The 27,193-nt window shown below is 38.6% G+C and overlaps 1 protein-coding gene across 1 annotated transcript in view; it reads left to right on the top strand.

The window, feature by feature from the left end:
• Positions 1-27,193, top strand: part of LDAH (lipid droplet associated hydrolase) — a 97,727-nt gene that overhangs the window by 69,108 nt on the left and 1,426 nt on the right. The window contains exon 5 of the mRNA XM_088519627.1: positions 16,478-16,560. Coding sequence (XP_088375753.1) covers positions 16,478-16,560 — 83 coding nt within the window. The remainder of the gene's footprint in view (positions 1-16,477; positions 16,561-27,193) is intronic.

Below are 27,193 nucleotides of genomic sequence, written 5' to 3' on the forward strand. Positions count from 1 at the left end.
AATACTTTAGCCTTGTATAATATGTGTTTTAGGCAGGAGCACCTTCCACAAACCATGGTTAGACAGGCTGAAGTATAGGTAGAGCATTTTTAAGTAGAGACAGAAACTGATACCACTGAGGATTTCAAGTTGTGCTTTGCCAACCTATACCTACATTTTTCATAGAGCACATGGGAACAAAAGCTACCCTTCTGGACAGCTGTACAGTTGTCTGAACCTAGACTAGTAAGTTTTTAAACTGATTTTCCAAGCTCACACAAATCAAAGCTCTGGAAATTAAAGCTGATTTGCTTTATTTCTTCTGATGATAAGTATACTGTTTTAAAAAACTTCTGGCTTTTATGCAGAAATTATTCCAAAAGTATTTTTCTACCTTTATAACTAATGATACAGGATTTCAGAGATGATGTTTAGCTAGACAAAATGACATGGAAAAAAGAAATCAATGGTATGCTTACTCATTTACAGAAACTTAACAGTATTAAATGTAGACAGTACAGTGACATTTATCACAGGTAGGCAAAGACGATGAAGCACAGCAGATCTCCTCTCTTTTTCCTGTGTGCCTTCTTTGATGCTCAAGAATGTATTGGTACATGTATTGACTTGTTGCACTACTCGAGACTAAGGAAGACGTAAAGAGGACAAAATGATCCAGCATCAAATCTCCCTCTCTGTCACCAGCATCTGCTACTCCTCACTAGCATCTAGCCAATTTCAAAAGAAAAAAAATATATTTTCTGAAATCATGGAAACTCTATAGCTGTCTTTTGCAAGATGATTTTTGCCTATCTGCAAACTTGCTACTGCCAGATATTGCCAACAACGCCGGGTAGCCTGCTGGTGGGACTGACTGTGCTGAGTCACAGAACTGCAGAATCACAGAATGGTTGAGGTTGGAAGGAACCTCTAGAGATCATCCAGTCCAACCCCCCTGCTCAAACAGAGACACCCAGAGCACGTGGCACAGGGTCACATCCAGGCAGGTTTTGAAGATCTCCAGAGAAAGAGACTCCACAACCTCCCTGGGCAGCCTGTGCCAGGGCTCGATCACCCTCACAGGAAAGAAGTTCTTCCTCACATGGAGATGGAACTTTCAGTGTTTTAATTTATACCTATTACCCTTGTCCTGTCACTAGCAGCCACCGAGAAGAGTTTGGCCCCATCCTCCCTATATTCTCCCCTCAGGTACTTGTACATATTGGTCAGATCCCCTCTCAGCCTCCTCTCCAGGCTAAACAGGCCCAGCTTGCTTAGTCTTTCCTCATACGACAAAAGCTCCAGTCCCTTAATCATTTTCGTCGCTCTCCGCTGGAGCCTCTCTAGAAGCTCAGTGTCCCTCTTGTACTGGGGAGCCCAGAACTGCACCCAATACTCCAGGTGCGGCCTCACCAGAGCTGAGCAGAGGGGCAGGATCCCCTCCCTCGCCCTGCTGGCAACGCTCCTCCTGATGCAGCCAGGATCCCATTGGCCTTCTTGGCCACGAGGGCACATTGCTGCCTCATGGTTAACCTGTTGTCAACCAGGACTCCCAAATCTCTCTCTGTGGAGCTGCTTTCCAGCAAGTCAACCCCCTAGTCTGTACTGGTGCCTGGGATTATTCCTCTCCAGGTGCAGAACCCTGCACTTGTGCTTGTTGAACTTCATAAGGTTCCTCTCTGCCCAACTCTCCACCCTGTCCAGGTGCCTCTGCGTGGCAGCGCAGCCCTCGGGAGTGTCGGCCACTCCAGCCAGTTTGGTATCAATCATCCACAAACTTGCTCAGGGTGCACTCTGTCCCCTTGTCCAGGTCGCTGATGAACAAGTTGAACAGCACTGGGCCCAGTACTGACCCCTGGGGTTCACCACTGGCCACAGGCCTCTAAATGGGCTCGGCCCCATTTATCACCACCCTCTGGGCTCTGCCATCCAGCCAGTTCTCAATCCACTTCACTGTCCACTCATCTAACCCACACTTCCACTTCGTCAGCTTCCCCATGCAGATGTTATGGGAGATGGTGTCGAAAGCCTTGCTGAAACCTTGCTGAAATCCTCGCCTGCTGCAGAGCTTTGCCACTTCTGACATTTTAAATAATGATGGCAATATGTATTTCTGCAAAGTGTTTAAGAGAGTGTTTCCTTACCTGTGGAAATACAGTAATATTTTATCACCTGCCTTGCAGAAAAAGGGGCCAAAGAATAACAGCCTTTAATATTTTCATGTTTCCCTGGCTACTGTTTATTTTCCTGTGTGATGCCTGACTAAAATGTTTGTTTAATGTTGTCGGACAACTCACCTTACAAAGGCAGCACTTTAACTGATGGAAAAAAAACCTTACGTCTGCTTTATTCTTTTTTTTTCTGAATGAATTAGTTTTCCTTATTTAAGAGTAGGATGATCATACTAAATTCCTGGAGGAAGGCAATGACATTTATATATTTATGTTCCTGTTTACTTTTCAAAGTCGATTTGCTTCATAATTTACCCCATTTCCAAGAGAAAGAAAAAAGAAAGTTTAACAAGGGCTTTTATTACTTATGAAAGCTTTTACTTTCCTGTGAAAGCCTTGTGAAAATAATATTAATAATGTGGAAATTTCTCAATGAGTTTATTTCTCTTACTTACTCTTTTTCTTTCTCGGGGAAAAACCCAACATAAAAGACTCCCATCATAAATATTACTCATAAGGCGTGAATGTTTTGATAGTGGAATTGCTAATCATTTCCATGAAATGTGAGGCACATTTGGGATTTGTTTGGAAGCAGGAGGAGGGATTTTTATTCACCTCCGCTGGGGTTTCATCTCCAGGGATATGATTTACTCCCACAGACTTGCCATGAGTCTAATGATACACTGCAAATAGCGTGAAAAAGGAAGGAATAACATCAGCAAAGCAGAAAGGATGTGGAAAACAGGTACATGCCAGTTAAATGCTAGCTGCTATAGTTGCACAGCGGGAGCCAGTGTCAGATGTAGTCATCTGCAGAGTGGGATTTTATTTACCCTGGGCCTGGTACAAAGGCCAGTGAATTCAGATTAGCATCACACCTTCTCTCCAAGGGTGTCTGTCTCCACTCCCATAGGAAATATCTCAAGTAGAGCTTGTGGCTCTGCCATGGCTTATGGTCACTGATGGAGACCTTAACTTGATTCATCTAACTCCATTGTCAAATGAACATAGACCCTCTGCAAATATTTTTTTTCCAAGCAGTTCCAGCAAAGCACTTAAGGAAGTGCTATAGCAATACCTGTGGGTTGGCTGCAGGCATTTGTGTGTTGGAGTGAAGTTTTTGGAGAGTAAAATGTACAAAAGTGCTAATAATGCAATCCCTATTGTTCCATATGGCTAGAGGAGCACTAGTCTGGGACATAATACCTGCACTCAACTAAAATGGTATTTCAACCTTTGCTTTGCTGCTGCTGCTTTCATGAAAATTTCCGCCAGTTCCACCATTCTTTTCCAACTAACTCTTTAACCTAATCATATTGATATGGAGAAAAGCCATATATAGTCTTTATGCATCTGCAGAGGATATGCTGGCTTATCTTGAGCAAACCCAGTGATACAAGGAGATTGCTTAGTGCAATGGTCAGGTGTATTTGAACTCAATATTAAAAACGGTGTTTTTATGTTTTCTCAAGGAAATGAGATAAAAAAAATGGGATTATAGCTGTAGAGAATCTAGGAATGGTTTCTGTGATAATGGATGGAGGGAAGTGTAAAGTTCACCTTTTGTGCCAATTAAATGCACGCTGCCTGTGAGGGAATTCACCCCAATCAAAGGAGGGCATTGCTTTCCATCAGGGCTTCTCAAGCAAGGGTCAGCTTTAGGCCCTAATCCAGAAAAGCACTTTTAAGCTGACTTCGGTAAAGCTTAAACACTTGGCCAGAGTAGCACATTAATTTACATCAGAGCTCAGGCAGGAACTGCAATGAGGAGATGCTAAATCACCTGTCGCAGCAAGTCCCCCTGGGCCTGAGCACCATCTCCATCATGACAGACCCTTCCACCCACTCCAGTCAAAGAAGAGAGCAAATGCTTTGTGCTACCAAAACCCTGGACCCTACCAGAACTCCCATCATCATGGCCAACTGCCGGAGTATGCGGAAGTGTAAACCAGAGATGAACTTCTCCAGCTAAAGTCTAACTTTAAGGTCATTTGAAGATAATGGGAGTTCCTTCTGAGTTGGCAGGATTAAGTCAATGGACATTTCAGTTTCTGTCATACACCCCACTTCACCTTTGCATGCTTCAACACAATGTAAAGTAATCTTATTCACTCTTCTCAATAAAGCATTTGTTGTTCATAATGCACCTAGAAATAGCTGTTGAACAACTTTTTCTTACTTTTGTCTTCAGCTCCTAGTATGCAGACAACTGATTTTCACATATAATTCTGATCTTCTGAAACCAACCAAATTGGAGAAGTCCATCATAACAAATGCAGCTATTACTGCCTATTTGCAATGACAATAATTTTATATTAATTAATGTGTTTTCATTCTTATTTCAGATCTAGAAGCAGAACCCAAAGTCAATGTTATATCTTATAAACCCCTGAACATCAACATTTTTACTGGTGCCTATGTGCGTGTGCATAGCCACATGTTCCTACTTTGGACATCCATGGTACTAAACAGTTCCTTCTGTCTGGTGTTTTAAACAATAAGTTAGAAGATATTTCCAAGACTGCTGTTGGCAATAATTACCAATAGAAAATGTATTTTTCCCCATAGGAGATTACTCTGCTGTTTGGTATTATTACTTTTTACCACTGTGTTCTGAGTGTTTCTGAGGAATGACAGTGATTGCTTCCTCAAGGGCAAAGGATAAACTGGAAAAGAAACTCATACACTCCTCTGAAGAACCTTACAATAAGATGGGCAACTTACCAGGAAGAAAATGAGATGATAGTAGATTCCCTGAGGAAAACACATTTTCAAAAACAAAATCTGCTTTTCTCAGGGCAATTCAATTCAACCTGTAAGCTTAAATGGGAAGGGATTAATCACCTTGCAGTTTAAGTAATATAGCTTTAGCAATAAGAGGGCATTTGAAATAAAGTCATATTACAGAATGTTAAAGTACAGCTCTGTGGCTTGTGAAAATAGTAGTTTTTGATAATAATTTTCCCACTGAAATTAAATTATTTTCTTTTTCTTCCCCTCTATCCTCTCCTTACATTGTCCCAAAAGGATGAGCAGAACCATGTTCGCAGATCAGCAACTAGATGTTTCAGTCATAAATTTAGAAATAGATCGTAAAATATGGGGCAGAAAATATGTTTTTCCTCATAGATTGAATAGCCTCTGACATGCCGAAGCCAAACTCCTGACCTTTATACTCCCATACAGTACAACTAATTCTTGGTAACGAAAAAAAAAAAGCAATCAGGCAGTCCGTATGGACTTCTCCTTTTTATTACATTTACCAGCAAATTGTCAATTTACTTGTATATTGTCCAGCTTACCTTTAAGAAGGCCAGGAATGGGAAATAAAACTTGCCAAAGTTTTGAATATTTTAAAATAATTCTCAAGTATTTCATAATATCAGACTGTTGTGAAACTGTTCTGCTTCCAGCCAGTTTACTAAGCACTCTGGGAGTGGGAGATGAAGAATTTGTGCAGTTTCTTTGGGAATGCCTTATAAGACATAAGAAAGCATTATTGCAGGCTTTTGTATGCATAGTATTGCCAGTCCCTGACAAAATATGTCCCCAGTCTTTACTGCAGTCCTTAACCAGCACAAATAATACTCTGGAGTAATAGCTGCAATGGTAATTAAATTACTATTACTAATTAAAATACTAATGGTGCACTAGAGGATGCAGATAGTCTTCCAAAGCAGAGCATCAGAACTACCCTGGAAAACTGCACTGTCAAGGTGAGGCAGAAGGATGCATGGAAATAAACTGCATGGTATGAGAGACCCTGTGTTACAGTTAATAGCAGAGGAATGCGGTTGCTTAAGCAGAATGAGATTGCTTAGATTTGACAGATCATAAGACATGGTTGTTAAAAGCACTCTGCTTCCTCATTAGGATATATCTAAGGATGTACAGAGATCAGATCACTGTCAGTCACTGTCCACATGGGGGCTTTGGCCTCCTAAACGGTGAGAAAATGATTAATGACAAAACACATAGCAAAGAAAACTTGAAGCTGAATCTGTAGAGAAAGATAACAAAATCACCTATGCAATTATAAGATTAAAAGTCCCCTATGAAGGAACTAAAAAAGAGGTATGCAGAAATTTGTAACAGAGGTCAGGGAATTAGTGGAAAAAAGACAGCAGATGAGCTAGATCATGTATATGCAGTATAACATAAATGCCTAAAATACGGAAAACAAAGTGGTGTTGCAAGTCTTTGTAAATTGCCAAAATGGTTAGCTAATATGTTTAACAGGCATGAGGAGGTTAACTGACTAAACTACAATATCCATATGAAGGGTTATAGCTTGTACAGGAAGGAATGGCAAAGAGAAAAGAGGTTGCATGGATTTTCTCTGACATTCAAATGTTAAAGGCAGGGAGACCTGCTGAACATTACGTCTACCAAATGAGGACAGTCCAATTCATGAACTTTTTCTGAGAAACTTCTGAGTCATCCAAAGTATTGTATTAGTTTACTTGATGTCCATTAAGGAAGAAATTGAGCAACATATAGACTTTCCAGGTAGTTCTTGTAATGCATTGCCAGTATTTTATGTTTGATGCAGCAAATGGAGAAAGAATTGGCAGACAGCAGCTTGATACAGAGAATTTGAAGGTGTAATCTGAAGGCACATTGGATTATTATATTCATTAGAAAAGCCTGTATTTGTGCTAACAGAAATACTTTACCTGTCTAGAACATAGATCTCTTCATCTGGACTAATCCTTTTAAAATTCTTTTATATTCAATGAATCTATTTAGTTGACTACTTGAGAGTGAGATGAAAGATACGGTTTCTGCTGACCACAGAGACAGGAAAAATCAGCTTTAGACATCTACATGTAATAAGGTGGATCCCACAATAGAAACCAAGATATAATAGCCTCCAAAGATAAATAAATTACAGTTGTTTGGACTAAAAGAATAGCTGAAGGACATGATCATAGTTTTTCAAGAAATAGAGAATAATTTAGTCTACATGTCTATGGTAGGCAAGATAATGTGTGATGGAGCAGATTCTATCAAAGCTGATTCAGATTAGAGTTTAGGTAATGATAAGAATGGAATTCTTCACTGGATTTCCTGGAAAGATGATGCAACTTTCATTGTCAGAGGTTGTTATGAATAGGATGGACAAGCATTTGCTTAAAAATGACACATTATCATTGATATTCCTTAAGACAAAAAGACCATCAAAGATTACTTCCAGGCCTGTGATTCCATGCATTTTAATTAAAGATTCAAGAGTAAAATCCAGAATTTTGGAATTTTTATGCAGGACAATATTATGCAGAGAGAATCAAGCAAAAGAGCTGAACACAGGATGCAACACATGATGTTGGAGAAAAAATATAGACAAGAATGTCAGGTAATTGTTAAAAGCAGATCCGAAGTACAGAAAATGACTGAATGCAGATTTGACTGCATCTGCCGATCGAGTGTGGGGTACAGAAATACTACTAATAGTAGGAGCTCCCAAATGTAGGTATGGTTACATGTAGCAATATAGTAAATGGGTGCAAGAACCACAAGGTAGTGTTTTCTTGTATGATTTTGGCCTCCCCCAGCTAGCATCCGCGCAGATATTCAAGCATGGTTCAGGAATTAGCGTTGGGAAGATGCCGATGAGCAGTTTGGATAGAGGAATCAAGCTCTGCAAATTCAAGCCTAATGGTGTTCCTGTCAGCCTCTGGGCCAGAAAAATAGTTCCTGGCTCCATTTAGTGTAATGGGGTTGATATACACGTACCTAGTGGAAGTTGGATTATTGGAAAGCATTTGTGAGAAGCAAACTCGCAAATTTGACTTCTGGTTTGTCAAGGAAGAAGATGAGAAGCAGGTCAGACATAGCAAAAGACACTCAACGTCTTAAGCTTTTTACAAAGATACCGTCAGCAAAGAGAAGAAAGGCCCTCAATAGCAAGGCAGCATGGAAGTGTGTTAGTTACAAAGTAGTATTCAGGGAACAGTAGAGGAGAAAAGTGTCCTATGATGTATTCATTCATCTCAGCAGCAGGAGTACAGGGAGTCTCCCAGCCTCACAGTCACTAGGAGATGACAGATCTCCATGAACTACATTATGCTGACATATTTGTTAGTCTACAGACAGAGAGCAACGAACCGATGTAATGAATAAGTGCTTGCAGAAATACCCAACGCATCAGTCTGGTGGGGCATGCTGTTCCAGCAAAACTGCGTGTTCTTCTGAAGTCTTATACACATATACAGACCTCTCCAGTTCTAGCTAAATAAGATTTCTTGGTGAAAGAAAGAAGACACCTTTATGGTAAAACAGTAGGTTTTTTCTGCTCAGTTTGTCTGTTTATGGAGTAGATCAAAATATAACAGAGCAGTGGCATCGGATTTCTAACCAGGAAGAATGATGAAGGTGGACTGTAGTCCTCTTTTCTTCTGAATTTGTCTACTCTGGAAGATCATATGGAATTTCCTTCCAAGATTGCTTTAATGCTATTGAAATAGTGCTGTCTGGACCCTGGTAAAATTTGGCTTGATGTGCCTCCCTGTTCCCATTCCAGTGCATAGCTCCTAGTAACTTACAAAATAGACCAATATTTTCATATGCGGGACTTAATAAATTTGCACCTACAGCCACAATCTTGTCAACATAATCTGAAGCCAGCTGCAGTAGGAAAATGAAATTGGCTCAAGTAACCCTTTGTAGTCTTGTGTTTATTTTAGTCTGAGGAAGAAGCTATTAAAGAATAGTCATCTGTGTTAATGGATCCAAACTTGTGCTGTCTTCAAAACACTCATTTTTCATGAAAAATAAGTTGTTCTGATTATTCGCTTTAATATTTTACTAATGAAATTTGAAAGATTTTTTCTTTGTATTGTCTCTGCTATTTTGCTATTATGATATTTCTGTCTGTCCTTTTCTGTCACAGTAAATTCAACTCCTTAGCCAAGCAAAGAATGCAATATTGCTCCTATGTAGTTAAGCTATGAACTACAGAGCAATACAATGTAGACAAGATCTAGTCTTGGCACTAATATAGTCAAAGGAGAGTTGATTTTGCTCTAATTAAGGACATGAATGTCTCTCAAAACTTAATCAAGGTTAAGTCTGGAATACTTATCCTTTCTACTTTAGGGATATGGGTGACCATGTGTAGGTCACTTTTTTTCTGTCCATGCAGATGTATTTTGAATTCATCTTGAATTTACAGAGACAGCATGATGTGACCCTTCAGTTTCCAGTATGACTTTAGAACTAATCTTGCCTTTCTTTAGTCTTCTTCTTGCAATCAAGCACATGTTCTTTGGATATTTAATAATCAAACAGGTTTAAAGACTTTAGGAAAAGCACATATTTCAGCCCAAGTACAGGAAATCTCTGTATTGCTTCAGGAATCAATTTTAAAGATAAAGTTAAACTGTCTTGAATTAGAATCATGTTCATTCCCTGAAATTAGCACAGCTTTCCAAGTTCCAACATAGATCTGTTGATACCTGTAGAGTCAAATGACAGTATACCAGTTCAGGATTTAGTTCTGCAATCTTTAAAAAGTAATGATAATGCTGCTAGACCTGTCTCTTCCAAAAAAAGGAAATCTTCTATTTCTTATTTTATTTGCTCAGCTTCATTGTGGGTACATCAAAATGCTTGAAATTCAGCTCAGTAGACCCAGGTACTCATCTAGCAACTGGCTAATTGAATGAGTGGTTAAATAACCCTAAGTGCTGAAAAGCTTGATTGATTTCAGTCGTTATTGTTTGTGAAAACTAATAATATTGCTGAAGGATATTAAGTCTTTGCTGTGACACTTTGGGTTAAAGAGCTACCAGTGATATAAAGCAGCCTTTTCTTTTCTGGATCCTTGAGTTGAGCCCAATCAGGCTTCCTCTATCACAAAACCACTGCAAATAAATCAAATGCGTTTTGGCACAGTTTGTCGTCTCTGCTTAACAAATGTATGAGACTAAACTGACACTGATCCTTAATCACCTTTAATCCATGGAGGCGGAATGATTCTACCAGGGCAGGAGAAAGGTCATTAACAGGATCATGGGGAGAACTTACTTGGCAGTTAATATCATAAACATGATCTGGGAATAAATGAAGGGCTTCCATTTTCAGGTTTCTCTATGAATCAATTTACATAAATGACCTACATATAAAAAGTTAGCATATTTTTAAAAGCTATTTATCTGTTAAAAACCTGCTAAATGTGTTTTTTCTCTGTTAAAACTTCATTTTCACTTTTAACTTGTAAGTGCTTACTATTTAGGATAATTCTAGAATAAATAGAATAAACAATGCTTTTTTCCATAACCAAACTCCAGTCAGTTAGTTAGGAATTACAGGGGGTTATCAGCAACTTGAAATGGAGTAAATTGAATTATAAATCATAGGAGGTTCTTCAGTTTTCTCCAGTTACCTTGGCTAGTTTCTGTAGATTTGCAAGCACATTAAATGTTTTTTTTCTTTCTTTTTTATAAGTGATAAGTGTTTTTTCTGAAGCTAGAACTTTTTTATAGTTTCTATGTGATGAAGCCCCATAAGATACTAAGGAGTATCTTATGGGGCCCTAATTCTGGGAAAAATTGATCTTACAATCTTTACATTGTGTGCGTTGGATTATCCAGCTAACACAGGCCAACTCCACTCCAGCATATACATACATATTTTTAAAGCAATCAACCAACCTGCATCATTGTCACAGCAGTGCAAGGGATATATTTAAAATGAGGAAGCTGAGACATACAGATCTTGGAGTTCCACAGTGTCTCAGAGGAATTCAGTGATCATTCAGAAAAACCCCAGGCCTCCTGACCCTTCATCCCACATTCACTCTTTTCTTTCACTTGTAATGGTTTTTAAGAGGGCTAACTTCAATTGTATTTTGCCTATTCTAAACCTTCCAAATTTCTCCCTTCACTGAGCAGTTAGATGTAGTGCTGGATGTCAAACAGATTGGAGGTAGGTATTCCCTCTTCCCTCCTAATTTCAGCATGGACACCAGGGTCACAGCTCCAATGCCTCTTCCGCACACTCCCCAATGGAAACTCGCTTGCTTGCAGTGGGGGATCAGGGCCCTGCAAGCTCCTGGACATCGTTTATTTTGTGGTGGTGTTGATGAGATTGCTACGTCACTCATGACATTAAGCATGTGGGCTCTGTGTTGCGTTTTTGTATTGTACTTGAAATCATGGCAATCCACTAGTGAATGCTGTTCCAGGTTGTAGGGTGCTTGATATTGATATCCCAATTGTGGAAACTTTTTTAGGTGCTCTCAGCTGAAGCAAGCACTAGCACTTGTTTGAAGCCTTTCTGGAGGCTGCAGCACCAAGTAAGCAGCTTCCTCTGCCTAGCCCGGTAGAATATTTCAGTGGCCATTTATTCATTTTGTGTGACTGCTTCTTTTTGCCCAGTTTACAGCTTGAGTTTCAGAGCTGTTGAAATGTTCAACGCAGCAGTCCCTGGGAGCCCATTGACTGTAGCACTTCTAATTATGCACAAAAAAGAAACAAATTCTTTTGAGTTTCTTTCTTTGAAAAAGCAGCTCAGTATTCATGAAATACGGAAATAGAACAGCTTTTTTTTTTTTTTTTGGAAAAGGAAAGAACTAAATATTCAAAAAATGCCAAGGTTACCAAAGTATAGCATTAGGAAATAGCAGAATGATTTCTCCCTGAACTTGTGACTTAGCTTTCGAGAAAAATATTTTCCCTGAAGAAGCCCAGTTTTGGCTTAGCCATAGCAACAAGAGAGAAGAAAGTCACTGTTCCTGGTCTATAATGGCATCTCTTTCCACATAGCTTTCTACATCCCTTAAGCATTTTACAGTGTAATGTAGGTTAAAGTGAAGCAGTAGACTTGGGATTTCTTGACTTTTAAGAAAGATTCTTACACTACATGCCATGATATTCTTATGACAAAGTTTGGGAAATACAACTTACTTGCAATTACTATTGGAGAGAACTGTGTCTTTGGAAAATGTGATTCGGGGAGATTTTTGAAACTAGAAAGATGTAGCTAGTGGGGTTTTACAGCAATCTTATCTTCATTCCTTTACCATTCAATGGTTTTGTTATGAATATGGCAGATAAATACAGTATGTTTTTACTGAGCTTACAGAAAATATCATGCTAGAATATATTGCAAATAGGCTATAGAGGGACAGGATCAGAGTTCAAAATGACTGTTACAAAATAGAGAAATGCATGAGAGAGGCAGGCAGGGAGAGAAGACTGCTCATTCTTCAGAGAGACATATTGTTCTGTACGTAACACTGCTTAAGTGCAGAATGGTAAATAAGTGGTTAAGCAGTTTGAAGAAAATAACATCCTGGGAATATAATACAAGCTGATATGGGTTTAACTGTAGTGTTATAAAGTGACAGATATGATTTTGATATGTATAAAGAGGCATGTGTGACTGATAGCATCAGAGAACAACTCTCTAGTGTAAGCTGAAGTACTGTGTGAGTAAAATTCAAGAAGTATATAAACCACTGGAAGTATTCAGAGGAAACCGAGCAAGAATGGTAGGGGACTTAGAAAACAGTATTTCTGAGGAAGGAATGTTGGGAGTATAAATTATCCGGTCTTCCCAGGTATTTGCTCTAAGATTAATCATATTAACTATTAGGGGAGCTTAGGACAACCTACTTAGAGGTGAATATCTAAACAGCAAATATGTATGCTTATCATTTTCCTGTGGCAATAAAGTTCATAGTTAATTGCATATGACTTTAAAAAGTACTTCATTTCATTGTTTTGCATTTTAATGGATTGTGCTGGAAGATAAATAATGTATTGTAAAGTATCATAAACATGATAGTAGCAGTAGCTCTTTAATCCTATTTCTTGGATTCTTCTCACACCGTTCTTAATTTTGCAATATCCCGGAGATGTTGTGACTCAATACATGCAGTACTTCAGATCTTGTCACATTATGTGATTTATATAACAGCATTTCAGAATTCTTTATTATCACCTCCTGCTCTTTAAGCAATAAGCAACCTGATTTGATTGCATTTTTGACTCAATAGTCACAGTGAGCAACAGCTAGCTTAGGGCTTTCAGGGTTTTTAAGTAATAACCACTTCTCACTCAAGAAGTATTTGTGATGAATCTAAATGTTATTCCTTGCTGTGATGAAAATCAACTAATCTAATGATAATCTATTTTTTTTGTTTACAGACCAGTCGCTAATCCATCACAACTTTTTCTTTCATTTTAAATGTAAACAACAGATTGGTAAAATGTTCCTTTCTTTTGTAAAGTCAATACCAATTAGACAGAATTTCCTGCTCCCAGGCCTGTGGGAGTGATGGTTGTTATGCAATTAGATGGTTATCAACTCAGTAATTCTGTATTAAAGGTTCTTTAAAACTCTTAAAAGTACCTTCTAGTCCAGATTCCTCTGTTATATTCTTTATGCTCCACCAGCACTACTAATTAATACTTTGCTACCTGAAGATAAAAGATAAAGATTTTTATCTCTAGAATAATAAAGCAGAGGGTAGAAGAATGAATACCAAAAAAAAGCTTTCAAACAACGTAATTACCGTATTTCGCTACTCCCTTAGTCCATGACTATCTGTTAGATTCACCAGTTCTAGTGTAGGCCTCTTGCTTCTTGTAAACTTAAAAAATATTTTGTTGTTTATTTTTAAATCTTTTAATGTTTGTTCTTGGAAACTTGCTATTGCTGTCTGCAATTTCCTCTTACTTAACGCCTGCTGAAGTTTAAATTCCTGTTTATTGGCTTCCCTAGGATCATGTTTCCAAAATTTGAAGGATTTCTGTTTGGTTGAAACAGATTCTTGAACCTTGCCATTCATCCGGTTTAGCTTAATCCTGCCTTCCTGATTCTCTTTCTTGCACAGTGCACAGAGGTGGCTCCCTCTAAACTAGCTTCGTTAGTGCCTTCTTCCACACTTTAGGGTTTTTGTGACTAATGTAAGCTTGCTAAATCTGTGAATTGCACTTCATTACTTACTTGGTGCCACAAAAAACACATCAACAACTCCAAGTCTTCCGTAGCCGGTGTAGACCAGATCTGTCACTTGAAAAGACCATCGCTAAAGGTAGCCAGGCTGTTCTCCATGTCCTGCCTTTCCTTCTGACACTACACAGTGCTTTTGACAGCCAGATAGCTTCGTTTATAGGTGGGATTTTTGAGCATCAAAGCCGTACTTTTCATTTTAAAAATGGGAATGGATCTGAAATTGATGCAGTACCTAGAGGACTGTTTTTTACATTTCATGCCTCTCATTTATGCTTTCATAAACAATTTTGAAATGTGTGGTCTTCCTAAAACATGTGTTCCTCATGTATAAGTAGTGCCTGGAGCTGAAGAAAGAGATCAATATGAGGACTTGACGTCAGCAATGCCTCAGATGGACAAACCTCTGCTGGATGCACCACCTGTCCCACAGGATTGGATGACTTGCTTGATAGACACAAAACTGCATGCAGGCCTCTTGGTCTAGTAAAATAGGATCAGACTGGTAGATTTTTGCAGGATTTTTTGAATTGTCCAAATAGTGTCCCATCCACAACCCTTTCTTCTTGTCTAGGAAAGGACGAACCTTGCCCTAACTGGATCTAATATTTAATTGAAAAAGACAGAGCTCAGCAGGCATATGACTAACAGAATCGCATCTTCTTTGACTGTCTTAGAAGTTGATACTACTTTCTAGGATCTTTTTTCACTTGAGAGCACTAGTTTTGTCTTTTAACGTTTGCTATCTGGAGCCATCACTCATCTCTCCAGTGGTGTTCTGTTTCCTTTGAGCATTGCTGGAATTTATCCAACTCCATGTTTTGATCACCATCAAAGACCTGTGTGATTGCCATTTCCTCCTTTATCACACATTGTGAGTGTATTACCATTAGCAATATCAGGTCCAACACTATCTTTAACTCTTTGTGTGCAAAACTTCATTTTTCTCCTATTTTTAGGAGATGAGTCAGTATTTGAATATTTCAGGCAGACTAAAACCTGGAAACTTAAATGGTTTAAGCAAATTACTATTCATGGTCTCTGCTGATTTTACAAATACAGAAGAAAGGAGGCACAGAATATTGTTCTTCATTCACAGGTTATGACTACCTCTGTCATCCAACACAGAGGCTTCAGATTCTGACAACAGGAGAGGCATCATCCTCTTATTCTCACAGTGAGATGACTGGGCAGGCAAGATGAAGAAGGAATTGCTTATTCTTTGGATCTGCATGTTTCTTCATCAAAGCATTGAGGTCAAGAGTGGACGGATGGCCCTTATTAAAACCAGCTAAGCCTGTGAACGCTCTCTAAAGAACCTGTGACAGTCTGTGGACACAGAGCAACATTGATGATCATATTGCAGCTCTTCATTCTGCAGTGGAACCTCTGTGGGCCTCATTCTAGCAGTAATTTACAACCTAATATGTATGTGCTTGTTCAAGGCCAAGTCATAGGCTAGGCACTGAAATTTCTACCTGAACCTCGTTAGGCTTCGCTGTAATGGAAGTCAGGCTAGATGGACACAGTATAATCGTAATGAGTCAAAATATCTAAATTAATGAATATTTAGGCATCCACGCAAAATGACCTCGTTCTTAAATGTGCTTGGTTCCCACTGTTAACATAAGTAGCAGTTGCCAGAGATCAGCACTTCACTTTTAATTAGGTGCCCAAATGTTGGATTCAATCATTTATGTTGGTTCAGGTGATCATTCAGACAAACTGATAATAAATTGCACTGAGCCATTACTATTACATCGCAGTCCAGCAAGGTAAGACACAGCCAATTTCCAATCCTGTTTGGTAATACTATGCAGGTCTGCAGGTCTTCACAAATTGTATTTGCCATTACTTTTACTATTTACCAGGTCATTTGAAATATTTGCATATTAAAATGCCAGTAGTAATTTAATGATTATTTATATATTTTGGCTCACTCTTGTAAACATTTCATGTGTGATTTGCCATCATTATCTTTGCTGTTCTAGAAGTACGTGCTGTAAGGTAATGACTAAAGTTTCTTCTGTAGTCAGTGCTAGAGAGTCAGATGCAGCACCAGGGTCCGATTCAAAAGCTGTGCAAGGTAGACAGATAAAATCATGTTCCAAAGGTGTCTTTCTCTTTTTATAAGCCATGTAAGGAGCATGGGTGACTTGTTTTTGTGTGTCTGACTTTTTGATAAGTAAATTAGATAAGCTTACCATTTCTGCCACTGAGATTCTTTTCAGTAGGATTTAAAGATGATAAGTGCTGTAATTTCATTGCCTGTTTGCAAGAGTAGTCAGTTTGCAAGTTAGTTTGCAAGGTTTGTAAAGGATTGATTGTATACTTACCCTGTTGCATGTTTTTGGTTTTTTTTTCAGCAAATATCTTGTATATGGCAAGCCAAGAAATGATGAAGGTTGTGGAGAGAGACAGTACAACCATAAAGCAAAATTTAAAGAAGGTAACACTATTTAATCTTCAGGGTTTTTCAGAGGAAGCCCCATTACACTGGGGAATATATTACAGTAGCTCTGTGATTGAAGGTGGACTCCGATTCATGATATTTTAAATCTGACATTAGTTAATCATGAGAACCTCATGGTTTGATTTTTCCATGGCATCAAAACATAATAGAGAGGAGTCCACAAGATGATCGTGGTTCCACAGTTTCAGCCATTAGATCCCAGTAGAAGATACACATATAAAAAACATTCCTAGGAGATTGTAGCTGCTACTCTACTGGTGAACTAAACGTCCAGGGCCTTGCTTGTCTATACAGGTTTATAGCTGGAGCAGATCCTGGTACAGTTTTGGTGAGGACCAAGTAGCATTTTCACAACCAGTTCACAGCCGTAGTTCCTGGCCAGGAACCATTCCTAACTGGAAGCTCTGATGTGGTCATCCTGTTTCAGAGCCTGAGAGAATTTAGTAATATAGATATGGTCAAACCTCTCTACATGTCCTAAGACCCAGAAAATGGTCATATTTGTTATGCTACTATTGATGTGTGTAGTCTGTGTGAAAAGACAGTAAGTATAACATGTATAATTCTGCTGTGTTCCCTCCCTCCTCCGTTCTTTGTATCATCCCTGTCATTTTACTGGGATAAATATTCTAACACTTTACACTGGCAGAGATTTTCCTTGGAGAATGGAATTTTTAGGACAGAGGTCTTAGAACTCTGTAAAATTACTTCGTGCCTTTTAAATAGATACTGAACAAAGTTCACTCAATAAATCATTCATTCTTCTTTTGGCTGAAAATAGATTTCTTTTACTTAACCCGTTTGCCTGCTCTGCACTTCTAAAGGTATGTTCAGATGTACCTAGTTTGTGAGGGATTAAAAAAAAATTTAAAAAGCCCTCACTACAAGTAGTTCATGGTGTGAATCTAAGCATAGCCTTGGTGCAAAATAACTTTTTTAAATTTTGTTTTATTGATTCTTCTATGTTCCCGTACTTCTAAAGGGGTAAACATACTCAAGAAAACAAAACGCTGAGACAAGCTTATAAGCAGCTGGGTGACTGAAGAAAAAGCAGATATAAAAGTAAAGTTAAATGGGTCTCTCTTTTCATTCTTCAAGTAATTTCTGGGAATGTAAGAATTAAGGAAAAATTTTTGAGTTGGCATTATGTTAAATTTGAAGTGCATCGATAATAAAAATGGTCTTAGCTTATAAAGGTTGGAAGTTTATGAAAACAGGAACTATAGTCCAAGTTGCTATAGAACTGGCAAATTGTCCTTCAAAAAAATTAGACTGTTTAGTAGTCACTGTGATCATATGCTAAAAGCCAATCTTAACACCTGACTTTGCCAGCTGCTGTGGAATAGAAAAGTTATTTCTGGATCCTATTAGTGTTCTGTGATCTGAAAAGAAGGAAGAAGAGACAGTAAATTATTCCACTTTTTCCACATTCAGGTTTAACTATACTTAGGGAGAACCAGAAATTTCATCTTCAGATCCCAAATTCTTAACGTAACAACGCTAGTTGCTAAGGTTCATATTGAAAGAATGGGAGCTGGAATTAATTGTAATTGTAAGTAAGTAATTAATTGAGGTTTTTCACTTACAGCCTTTTAAATACAGAAGTTATGCACATTAGATAGCAATATAATTATATGAAGAAAAGGGAGACCTACCTTCTGACAAAATAATATAGAGTATTTAAAATAGGACTCTGAAGCTATTCATCTAGATCAAACAGCACAGGAACATGGACTCCTTAATGTAAAAACAGAGAGTAGTGATAAATCACAAAATTAAATAAATAAGGTAGGGATATTGATATAAAACTTAGTCAGCTAATGGTAGTTAATTATCATTAGCTGATTATGTCTAAGCCAGCTGAGGTATGTTCTTTAACTGTAATAACACCAACTCCCTTTCCTAAGAGATACTGGAGGCAAAAATATTACTGCACAGGAAGAAGTTTGTTGTGATTCTTGCACAAAAGGAAGTGGGCGTTATTCAGTGTTCATAAAAGATGGATCAGCATCGAGGATCACAGACAAATGCAATAAAAATAAAAAAGAAAGGGAAAATGGCTGTTTCTAGGCCTTCACTAGCATGGCCATGGTGGACAGTGATATTTCCATATAGTAGCTTCATTCAGTATTTACCTTTTGAAGTCTGTGTCATGCCACATTCATTGCTTTATTTTAGGGATTGGCTTTACTGACTTCTGTTGTGATAAAAAGACTCTTGCATTAAAGGCTAAAACAACAATAACAACAACAAATCCCTTGGATTATGTGTTTACTGCAATGCACTTTGTCCATTGCTTCATGTATAATACATAGTAGTCCCATTTTTAAATGTAGGATCTGCTCCAAAGCCCATCTAAATCAATGGGAAAGCTCCCATAGCCCCCAGCAAGGCTTGGGTTTATTTCACAGTGAACTCTCTGTAGTTCTTCATAATTTCTTAACGCCATAAATCACCCCCTCCAGAGAGAGAAAATCACTACTCTTTTGGTTAGCGTGTTAGAAGAAACAAAAAAATGTAATTTAATATCTTTCTTCAACTTAGTTTTATCACTGATGTTGTATAGCAGGTACATTGACCGTGTAAGAAAAATGGTAGGAAATAGCTGAAGTAAAGACACAAAGATGAAGAATACCTGTTACCTGAGAAGCAAGGTTTTTAACCAAATGGGGAAAAAATACATGCTGGAAGCTTTATGAAACTATCTGCTTCTCAATTTTGGAATTATTTACTGCAGGTGACCAGGGCTGTAGATGATTGGGTGTGGAAGAAACTCGCGTTCTAAACATTTTAAATTAATGAGCTTAATTTACCTTCTCCTGCTTATATCAGTGATTAATTTAGAATTTAAAACAATGTAAGTTTAAGTCTTGGCATTAATACCATAGAAAATGTGTTATCCCATAGCATCACATAAACAATGATGCAATTGTATTCAGAATAAAAATGGCAGAAATAACTTTTTTCACAGAAAATGAAGTGCTAGGTTTTTCTTTTTAGAAATTGTTGTCTTTACTAAAGAAAACTTAAAAATCTGAGCAAACAAAACTCTTTTGACCCTTGAAACAGCTGTTTTGATGCTGCCCAGTTTGTTTTTGTTTGTTTGTTTTTGGCAGTATTTATCGACATTCATGGGGGTTTAGGAATTATTCCTGATGAGAAGAGCATGATCTGAAGATAGCATGGTTAAAAGAGTACTACAAGTACTGCCCACAGCCGGAGTGGCTTACTTGCCTACATTTGTGGAAAAGCTTCCAAACACTCTTTCTGAATAGGTGCAAAGTGCTCTCCTGAGCCAAGAACACCTCTTTTTTTGGCTGGCCTCACATCCTTTTTGGCCTTCGCTCCCTGGAGGTGCAGAGTTGAAGTTAGGGAAGTTATACGAGTGCTTGGGGATTTTGGTGTATGTGTCATTTAACCGCAAAGAAAACAACTTTCTCTTTGAAGCACCCAGAATCCCTAATCAGGCATTAGCTGTTTCTCTCCGCAGTGGAATAGGATCCAGCGAACGCTCCAGCGGGTCCCATGGACCCCATGCACTCTGCTACGATGCTTCACTCATCGTGTGGTTGTGAGGAGCTCCTCTTGCCGTGGCCATGCTGTGTGGTACTCCACTCAAGAAGCGTGGATTTCCAGGGTGTTCTGGAGGGGATAAGATGTGTGCTGCTCAAAACGAACAAAAATAGCAATATTTCTGTACCATACTAAAGAATGGTTCTGAAGGAAGTTACCATCCAGCCCTGCCTACCCCTCACTCACCTATCCCTTGGTTACTGAGGGAGATGCTAAGCTGCTCTCTTACCCTCCTTGCTGCACTGAATCAAGCAGACACCAGGCAGACCCCGACCACGTCGTTGCAAGAGGGACCTGTCTGATTCGCCTTAGATAGATAAAGCTCCACCGGGAGCAGAGAGTCTCAGGCTCATTTTCAGTGGGCAATACTATTTGCAGTAAATAACAGAATCTCCTAAATGGCATTTTCAGGTCTGTCTGTATTTACTTGGATATTTGCACAGACTTCTGAAATACTCGTGTCGCTGACATTTCTATATATATACCCTCAAAATAGTTTTAACTCTTTAAAAGTGACATAGATCATATAAATAGGTTAACCTCCTTGATACATAAGTACGTCTTGTGCATCTTTTTTAAAAGCACATTTTTACCTTGCATTGAGTTTAACCCTCTGTTGTCAGTGAGAAAGTGAAAATAAAAGTGGCCTTGTTCAGTGTCTGCAGTGGACGTGCAGTGCAGGCAGAAGTTATGCATGTGGGCAAACTGAAGCAAAGTAAAAGGGAATCCCTTTTGCTACAGGTAAACAATTTTAAAAAATGCATTATAAACCCCACATTGCCCACTGTCTCCTCTCATAAAAGCCCAACAGGAAAGGCTGGGCTCTGTGCTATGCTCCGAAAGCACAGAAATGCCGGTTTTGGTGAAACAGGCCCAGAAAAAGTTCCAGAGCCCTTGCCATCGAGCAGGCTGCTCTCAACCTCGGCAGGGTCACCGGGGCAGAGACGACATCTCCAAGAACGGGTCCCAAACCATGAAGGGCTTCAGCAGGCACAGCCAGCGCTGAATTCTTCCCAGGAGCCGATTTGTGAAGCCAAAGCACAACTGAAACATATCCAAAAACAAAGTGCGTCCCGAACCAGTCTGCTCCCATGTCATTTATACTATTCTTTTGGCAGGATAAGGTAGAGGCACTTTCATAATTCCAGATAATTTAAGTCTTTTTGTTTCATATATAAATCTTCATTGAAACTAAAACTGCTTGTAGGCTAATGCCTTTTAAACCAGTTTTCATCCAAGAGCAAACAAAACTGTTTGCTAGTTACTGTGGAGAGATCTTACCCGGAGAGCAGCACTGGCTCATCCAGTGAAGGCAAGTGGGAGTAATAACGAGAAAAGTCAGTGTTTCTGACGCAAGTGTTTCAGCAAGGACACTGGCGCAAACTTGCTTGCTGGTGCACGAGTGCCGTGAGTTTGTGTCAACCCTTCGCTCTTTGCCATCAGCTGGAGTGGCGCCTACCTAAGTAATGAGATCCTGAAGTTGTTATAACATGTACCAAATTCCAGAGAGATAGAGGAAACTCAATTCATATTTTCTAGCTTTTCAGATTTGTTTTTCAGTGTTGACCTATGGCAGCCTCAGAAGAGGCATAAAAGAAATCTCGCTGTAATTTATATTTCTGTGAACTGTCATACACACTAAACCGAGTGCCAATGGAGTCAACTGCAGGAAATCTTTATTATTTTCTTAGAAGCCCTTTAAAATGTAAACATCCTGTTGATACGAATCTCAGATTCTTCTGCTGTTTACACAGCAGCTGCCATCGTTGTGCAGTGTCTGAATACACACACCATATTACAGGGTACACGAGCTGACAGTGCTGTACTCTGGCTTGTACTTTCTTCTAGAGAAGCTAAGGCAGAAAATACTTCTGAGTGTTGAATTTAATTGTAAACCATTTTATGAGAATATTATGAGAACCTTATGAGAATATTTTTGCTATTTTAAAACTGTTTGAAACTTGGGAGTTGCGTAATTGTTTAAAACACAGTGTTGAAAGGGAGAGTAAAGATAACCCACATCACCTTTACTCTGCCCCTTAGTCAGATCCTGAAAGACTGAGCATTTAGTCACTCATAACAAACAGGATATCACATGAAAGGTAATACAGAGTCTGTGTCATGCCCGGTGGTTGTAGGTGGTTGTAGGTGTTTTTCTTTTGAGTCAAGAGTACCTGGAAGTCTCTGTTTTCAGTATGGCAAAAGAATAAAAAGTAATCTTCTCACTCTCATTGCTGAGCAGTTAAAAATGCAAATCTTTAAAAGTTCAAACTAGAAGACAAATGAAAAGAACCTTCTATTTACCATCTTGTAAATGTGATTATTTTTACACCAGCTGCATTATTTTGGGGACCCGACTCATCATTTTTGAATGCTTAGGTTGGCCACGGTTTTTCATTGCTGGTACGGTGGTTCTGCTGACTCAGGATGTCTTTATGGCCATGCAGAGTCCACAGGAAAATATGTGCTTTACAGACCATGCAAATCATGCGGTGAATGCCAGTGTTTCCTACTCTTAATGAAGATTCCATGTGCCTCTGTTCGCCCGTGGTTCGTTAATTGTGTCTGCCAATGGCCTGCAACAGCAAGCTACCAAGGTTAAAACGAGGATGAGAACGTGAGCATTCTGGATACGCATTTTTGTTTAAATATGTTTAAAATGAATAATCTCTTCATATGTTAGGAAAATAGGTAACATCCTAACATCTGTAGATTGCTTGGCTTTGTTAGGTGCAGGCAAAGACTATGGATGTTTTGTCATTCAAAGAAAGACTTAATGCCAAAAATGTCACCTAAGTATCTGTCAATTTTCATAGGCATTTTACCACCATCTGGATCACTGAAAATTTCCACCCTAATTGCTGTCCTGCTTTTAGATTTTATAGCACAGTCATTAATAGGGAAGCATTTTCAAAAGAATTCTGATTTTTTGGGCAGTTTCTATTTAAGAAACATATATACATATGCTTAAGTTTCAGATTTGCAGGCACACACGCATATATACACATAATACGCAGACTACTGCACACAGAATAAGCAGACAATTAATCGCAGCAGCAAATAAAGTTCCCAAATGCTTCCTTTTCCAAGACTGTCCTTAGTTTGTTGGTTGTAATATACCAAAACTTTAACTACACACAGGTTGCATAAGTGCTTCCTATAGTCATTATTTACTTTTTTAATTCACTACAAGAGACTTTACAGTAAAGCCTAGAGAAAAATATATTTTCTTATGCAAAAAAAAACTTGGCTTGGGGAAGGAAGCTGATAATTCCAGTGTGGAGAAGTGTGTGCAGTGCTAGTATTGAGGAAACTACTGAGTGAGGGGGTAAAGAAATGAGGAGGAAATGGGAAGAAAAGAAGGATCATATGGCCAAAATGTAGCCGCCTAGTGCTATCCGAAATGGTGTATCTGAGATACCCGTGCGAGACCAGCAGATGTGACACAGGAGCTTTGTGCAGCAGCAGCTGGAGGCCAGACGGGTCGTCCTAGCTGTGACACATCCAGAAGTGCATGAGCCACTGGTGTGCAGGCACCTGAATCCAGCCTTAGGAGCTCGCATGTAGGAATCTGGAGTTGCGGTAAGTATCAAAGATGACCCCAATTATAGTCAATAGCAATCTGGTAAAGAAGTCAAGCTGGGATTCAGTTGCCTTAAACAAAGACATCTGGTATCATTTTGGGCACTGTGGAATATCCCCATCTGGCCTCCAGCTGCTCTTCCAGAAGGGAGCAGGTCCCCTCTGGACCTCACTGTGAAAGCTGTGCTGTGCCTGCCAGTCTCATGCAGATGTCTCAGATATCTAGAGCATCTCACAAGGCGCTAAGTACCGACATGTAGACAAGTGATTTCAGCCCTCGGTGGAACCTGGAGTGCTCCTGTGCCCATTTTACAGTAGACACCTGCTGTTTCAGTTGAAGAGCTTTCTAAGCACTGTTAAATTTATTCAGTTTATCTTCCCTGTTTGTGATGGAATTTAGAAACCTAGTGCATGTAAACATCTGAATTTAGATGTTTTTATCTTAAACTGAACTCCCATCCTGAGACTAAGTTAAAGACTTAACTCCTTACTTCCTCCTTACTAGAGGAAAAAAAATATATGTGGAAATGAGACTCAGAATGAGTTGGAGAGACCAGAAGACTAAAATTTGGACTTGCAGGACAAGAATTTGGGGCTGGAATAAGAAGCTGAGGTTGTGAAAATTGGAATTGGCCACATAAGGAGAACAGAACCGTGAGAATGAGTGAGTCAAAGAGGGGTAGAGCAATCCTGAGTCTAGGAAGATTGGATGGTACAAAACAGAAGAAGTCATACTTGGAAAGGCTGGATTAAAGACTGGAAAACACAGCCTGTAGTTGGTAAATATACTATTCTTCTTGGAATAGGACATAAGTTTCCAAAATCCTACCAGTCCTTTGTTCTCAGCAGATGTCTTTGACTATGTTTACATTAAAAACAGGAGGAACACAATAGAAAAGAATTTGTAGAGCAGAAGAGTAATTTCAAACTCCTGTTGTAGGAATCTCAGTGGATTATTGCTTCAGCCTAGGATTTTCTGGTCCTGTGCAGGTGGGATACTTGGAAACATCTTTTCACTTGTTTTCAACAGAAGGAGTTCAATTCATGCACTCCGAAGACTACACTACAATATGAATCAAGTATGGTAGATGAGGACAGGGGAGAGAATTGCTTTGAAAGCACAAGGTGGACCCAAAATAAATCACTGACTTCTGAGTTTGAGACACGCTGTGTGACACCCAGTAGGAAGCAGTCCCACGATCCTCTTCTCCACTGGAGTCTCTCAGTGCTACCTCTTTCAGTTAACACTGTTTCTTCAAAGGATAGAGACCTAAGGCAGCAGACGTAGAAGTGCTAATACTACTGCCAGCACATTTAGAGTCCACATGTAAAATATCTGCTTTTCAGTTTAACTTTTTGGATTCCAGGAGATTTTATACAAAGACTCTACAAGAAGAGTTTATATCGCAAGCATTAACAAGCATTTCAGTTAGGAAGAGCCAATCTTAATTCAGCCTTACTATGTGTATGCATTGACATGGTCTTTCTCTGTAAATGGCTTTTCCACTTTTCCGCAAAATGCCTGACACTGTGATTAACCAAAAGAGTTGTGTAATGAAGGAGAAAGCTGTCTGCAGAACTCCCAACTCATTTGTAGCACAAACTGTAAAAAGTGTGGTGAAGGAAACAGGAAATGCTTTCATGGTTTAAGCACTTGAATCTTCCAAGAATGGACTATCAAAGAAGTCATTTATATTTTTAAAGATAATCACAGTTTGTATGTTCTCACATTTCTAAATACCCATTTTAAGATCTTGATATCTCTTTTACAGACAATATTTTTTTTTAGCACCTACAAAAGAAGATTTAGGGGTCTATCCTTTAAACATAGTGAATGTTACATAATCCTATAAATTGCTATGCACAATGGAAAATAGTTCTTATGTGCTTCACATGACACCTTCTATTTCATATATGTAGCTTGACATCAATCTCACTGCTTTCCACCTGCAAAGTGGAGATAAAAATGGTTCACTAAGGTGTTGCAAAAATAAATATGAGCATCTAAATACCACAGTGGTGCATGCCAGAGGAATGCACATAAAATTCTGTCTGTAAACTATGAAACATATAGTAAATAAATCCTCAGACCACACACAGAATTTAAAAAGAAAATAAACATACCAAATAGCAGCTCATCAACTGAAAGTCATCCGTTCAGTAGATTGAATGAGTCAAGTATCGTTCAGATCATGTAAGGAAAGATTAAACCATCATGCAGATACACCAGAGGCAAGTTGAAAATGCACATAAGTTTTTTGTTTAGTCATTTCTAAATACACTGGTTCTCAAGTTCACAGTCCTACCTGGAAAATAGCCCATTCTGCAGTTCATGCAAACCAAACCAAGCATTTTATCCACCTTTTAAAGTGTAAATGACTCTTCATCTTTTTCTAAGCGATCATCAGAGGAGATCCTAGGACAAGTCTGCCTCATCATTTAAAGGACATTAAAGGACTATTCCATTAAACTAGAGTTAATCCAATTTCTTTTCCTTGTTCTTTTCTTTATATTTCGTATTAGTTAGTAACTGACCTCAGTGATAAACATAATGGTGTTGAATGGCTTCCAAAAGACCTAAATTCAGCTGGCTATTTTATACTGACCTTTTTGAACAATTTTTCATAATGTGATATCCTGTGATTTATGTGTAGTCACAATCTAAGGAAAAATCAAAGTAAAAATTCTGATAAAGCAACCTAATACCTTATTTCCAGCAACTAGTGATAACCAAACAGTAATTATATTCACATAAATTAGTCTATCTTCTGTGCATAGGTTAGTTTATGTCCAATTGAGATGTCACAATTTACATAGAGTCAATATTCAAATAATGTCCAAGATGTGGGTGTGCTACAGTAAAACAAAAGTAAGTACGACAGAAACTTGTAACATTTTGTGAAATGCAGTCTGGGCTCTTAGCCTACCCCTACCCCAGTGGACGAGCAGCGTGCATTTATTTATATTTCACATGGCTACAAAAATGAATGGAATTGAAGACTTTTGTGGTGAAAGGAGAATTTCTTCTCTCCTAATTTATATTAGTGTTGCTGAATTATGCACTGAAATTCAGAAATGAAATATGAAACAAATGAGTGTAATGGAATTGGACCAAGCTGTATGTGTGTCATATGTTGAGCAATCCTTCTGGTACCTGCATTCAAACATTTTAGCTTAAAAATCTTCATTAATCTTGCTCCTGGATAGTTTTAAATCTGTAGGTTTTAACTTTCTCCCAGACAACCATCCTACCTTGAATTACAATACAAAAACTGAAGAAATATAGCTACAGCCCACAAATTTGACATGAAAATGGGACAGAATGATGATTCAAGTAAGAGATGTTCATTATCCCTAACAGGGAGAAAAGTCATTTCATTGATTATGACATTAGTCTGGGCCTTGGGACTTTTATGTTTAAGCAGGTCCTGTAGCACCTCCTTTATGTGAACAA

Source organism: Tinamus guttatus, unplaced genomic scaffold, assembly GCF_059628265.1.
Source record: "Tinamus guttatus ecotype Peru unplaced genomic scaffold, ASM5962826v1 Tinamus_guttatus_pri_ptg000065l, whole genome shotgun sequence".
In the NCBI taxonomy this organism is placed as follows: Eukaryota; Metazoa; Chordata; class Aves; order Tinamiformes; family Tinamidae; genus Tinamus; species Tinamus guttatus.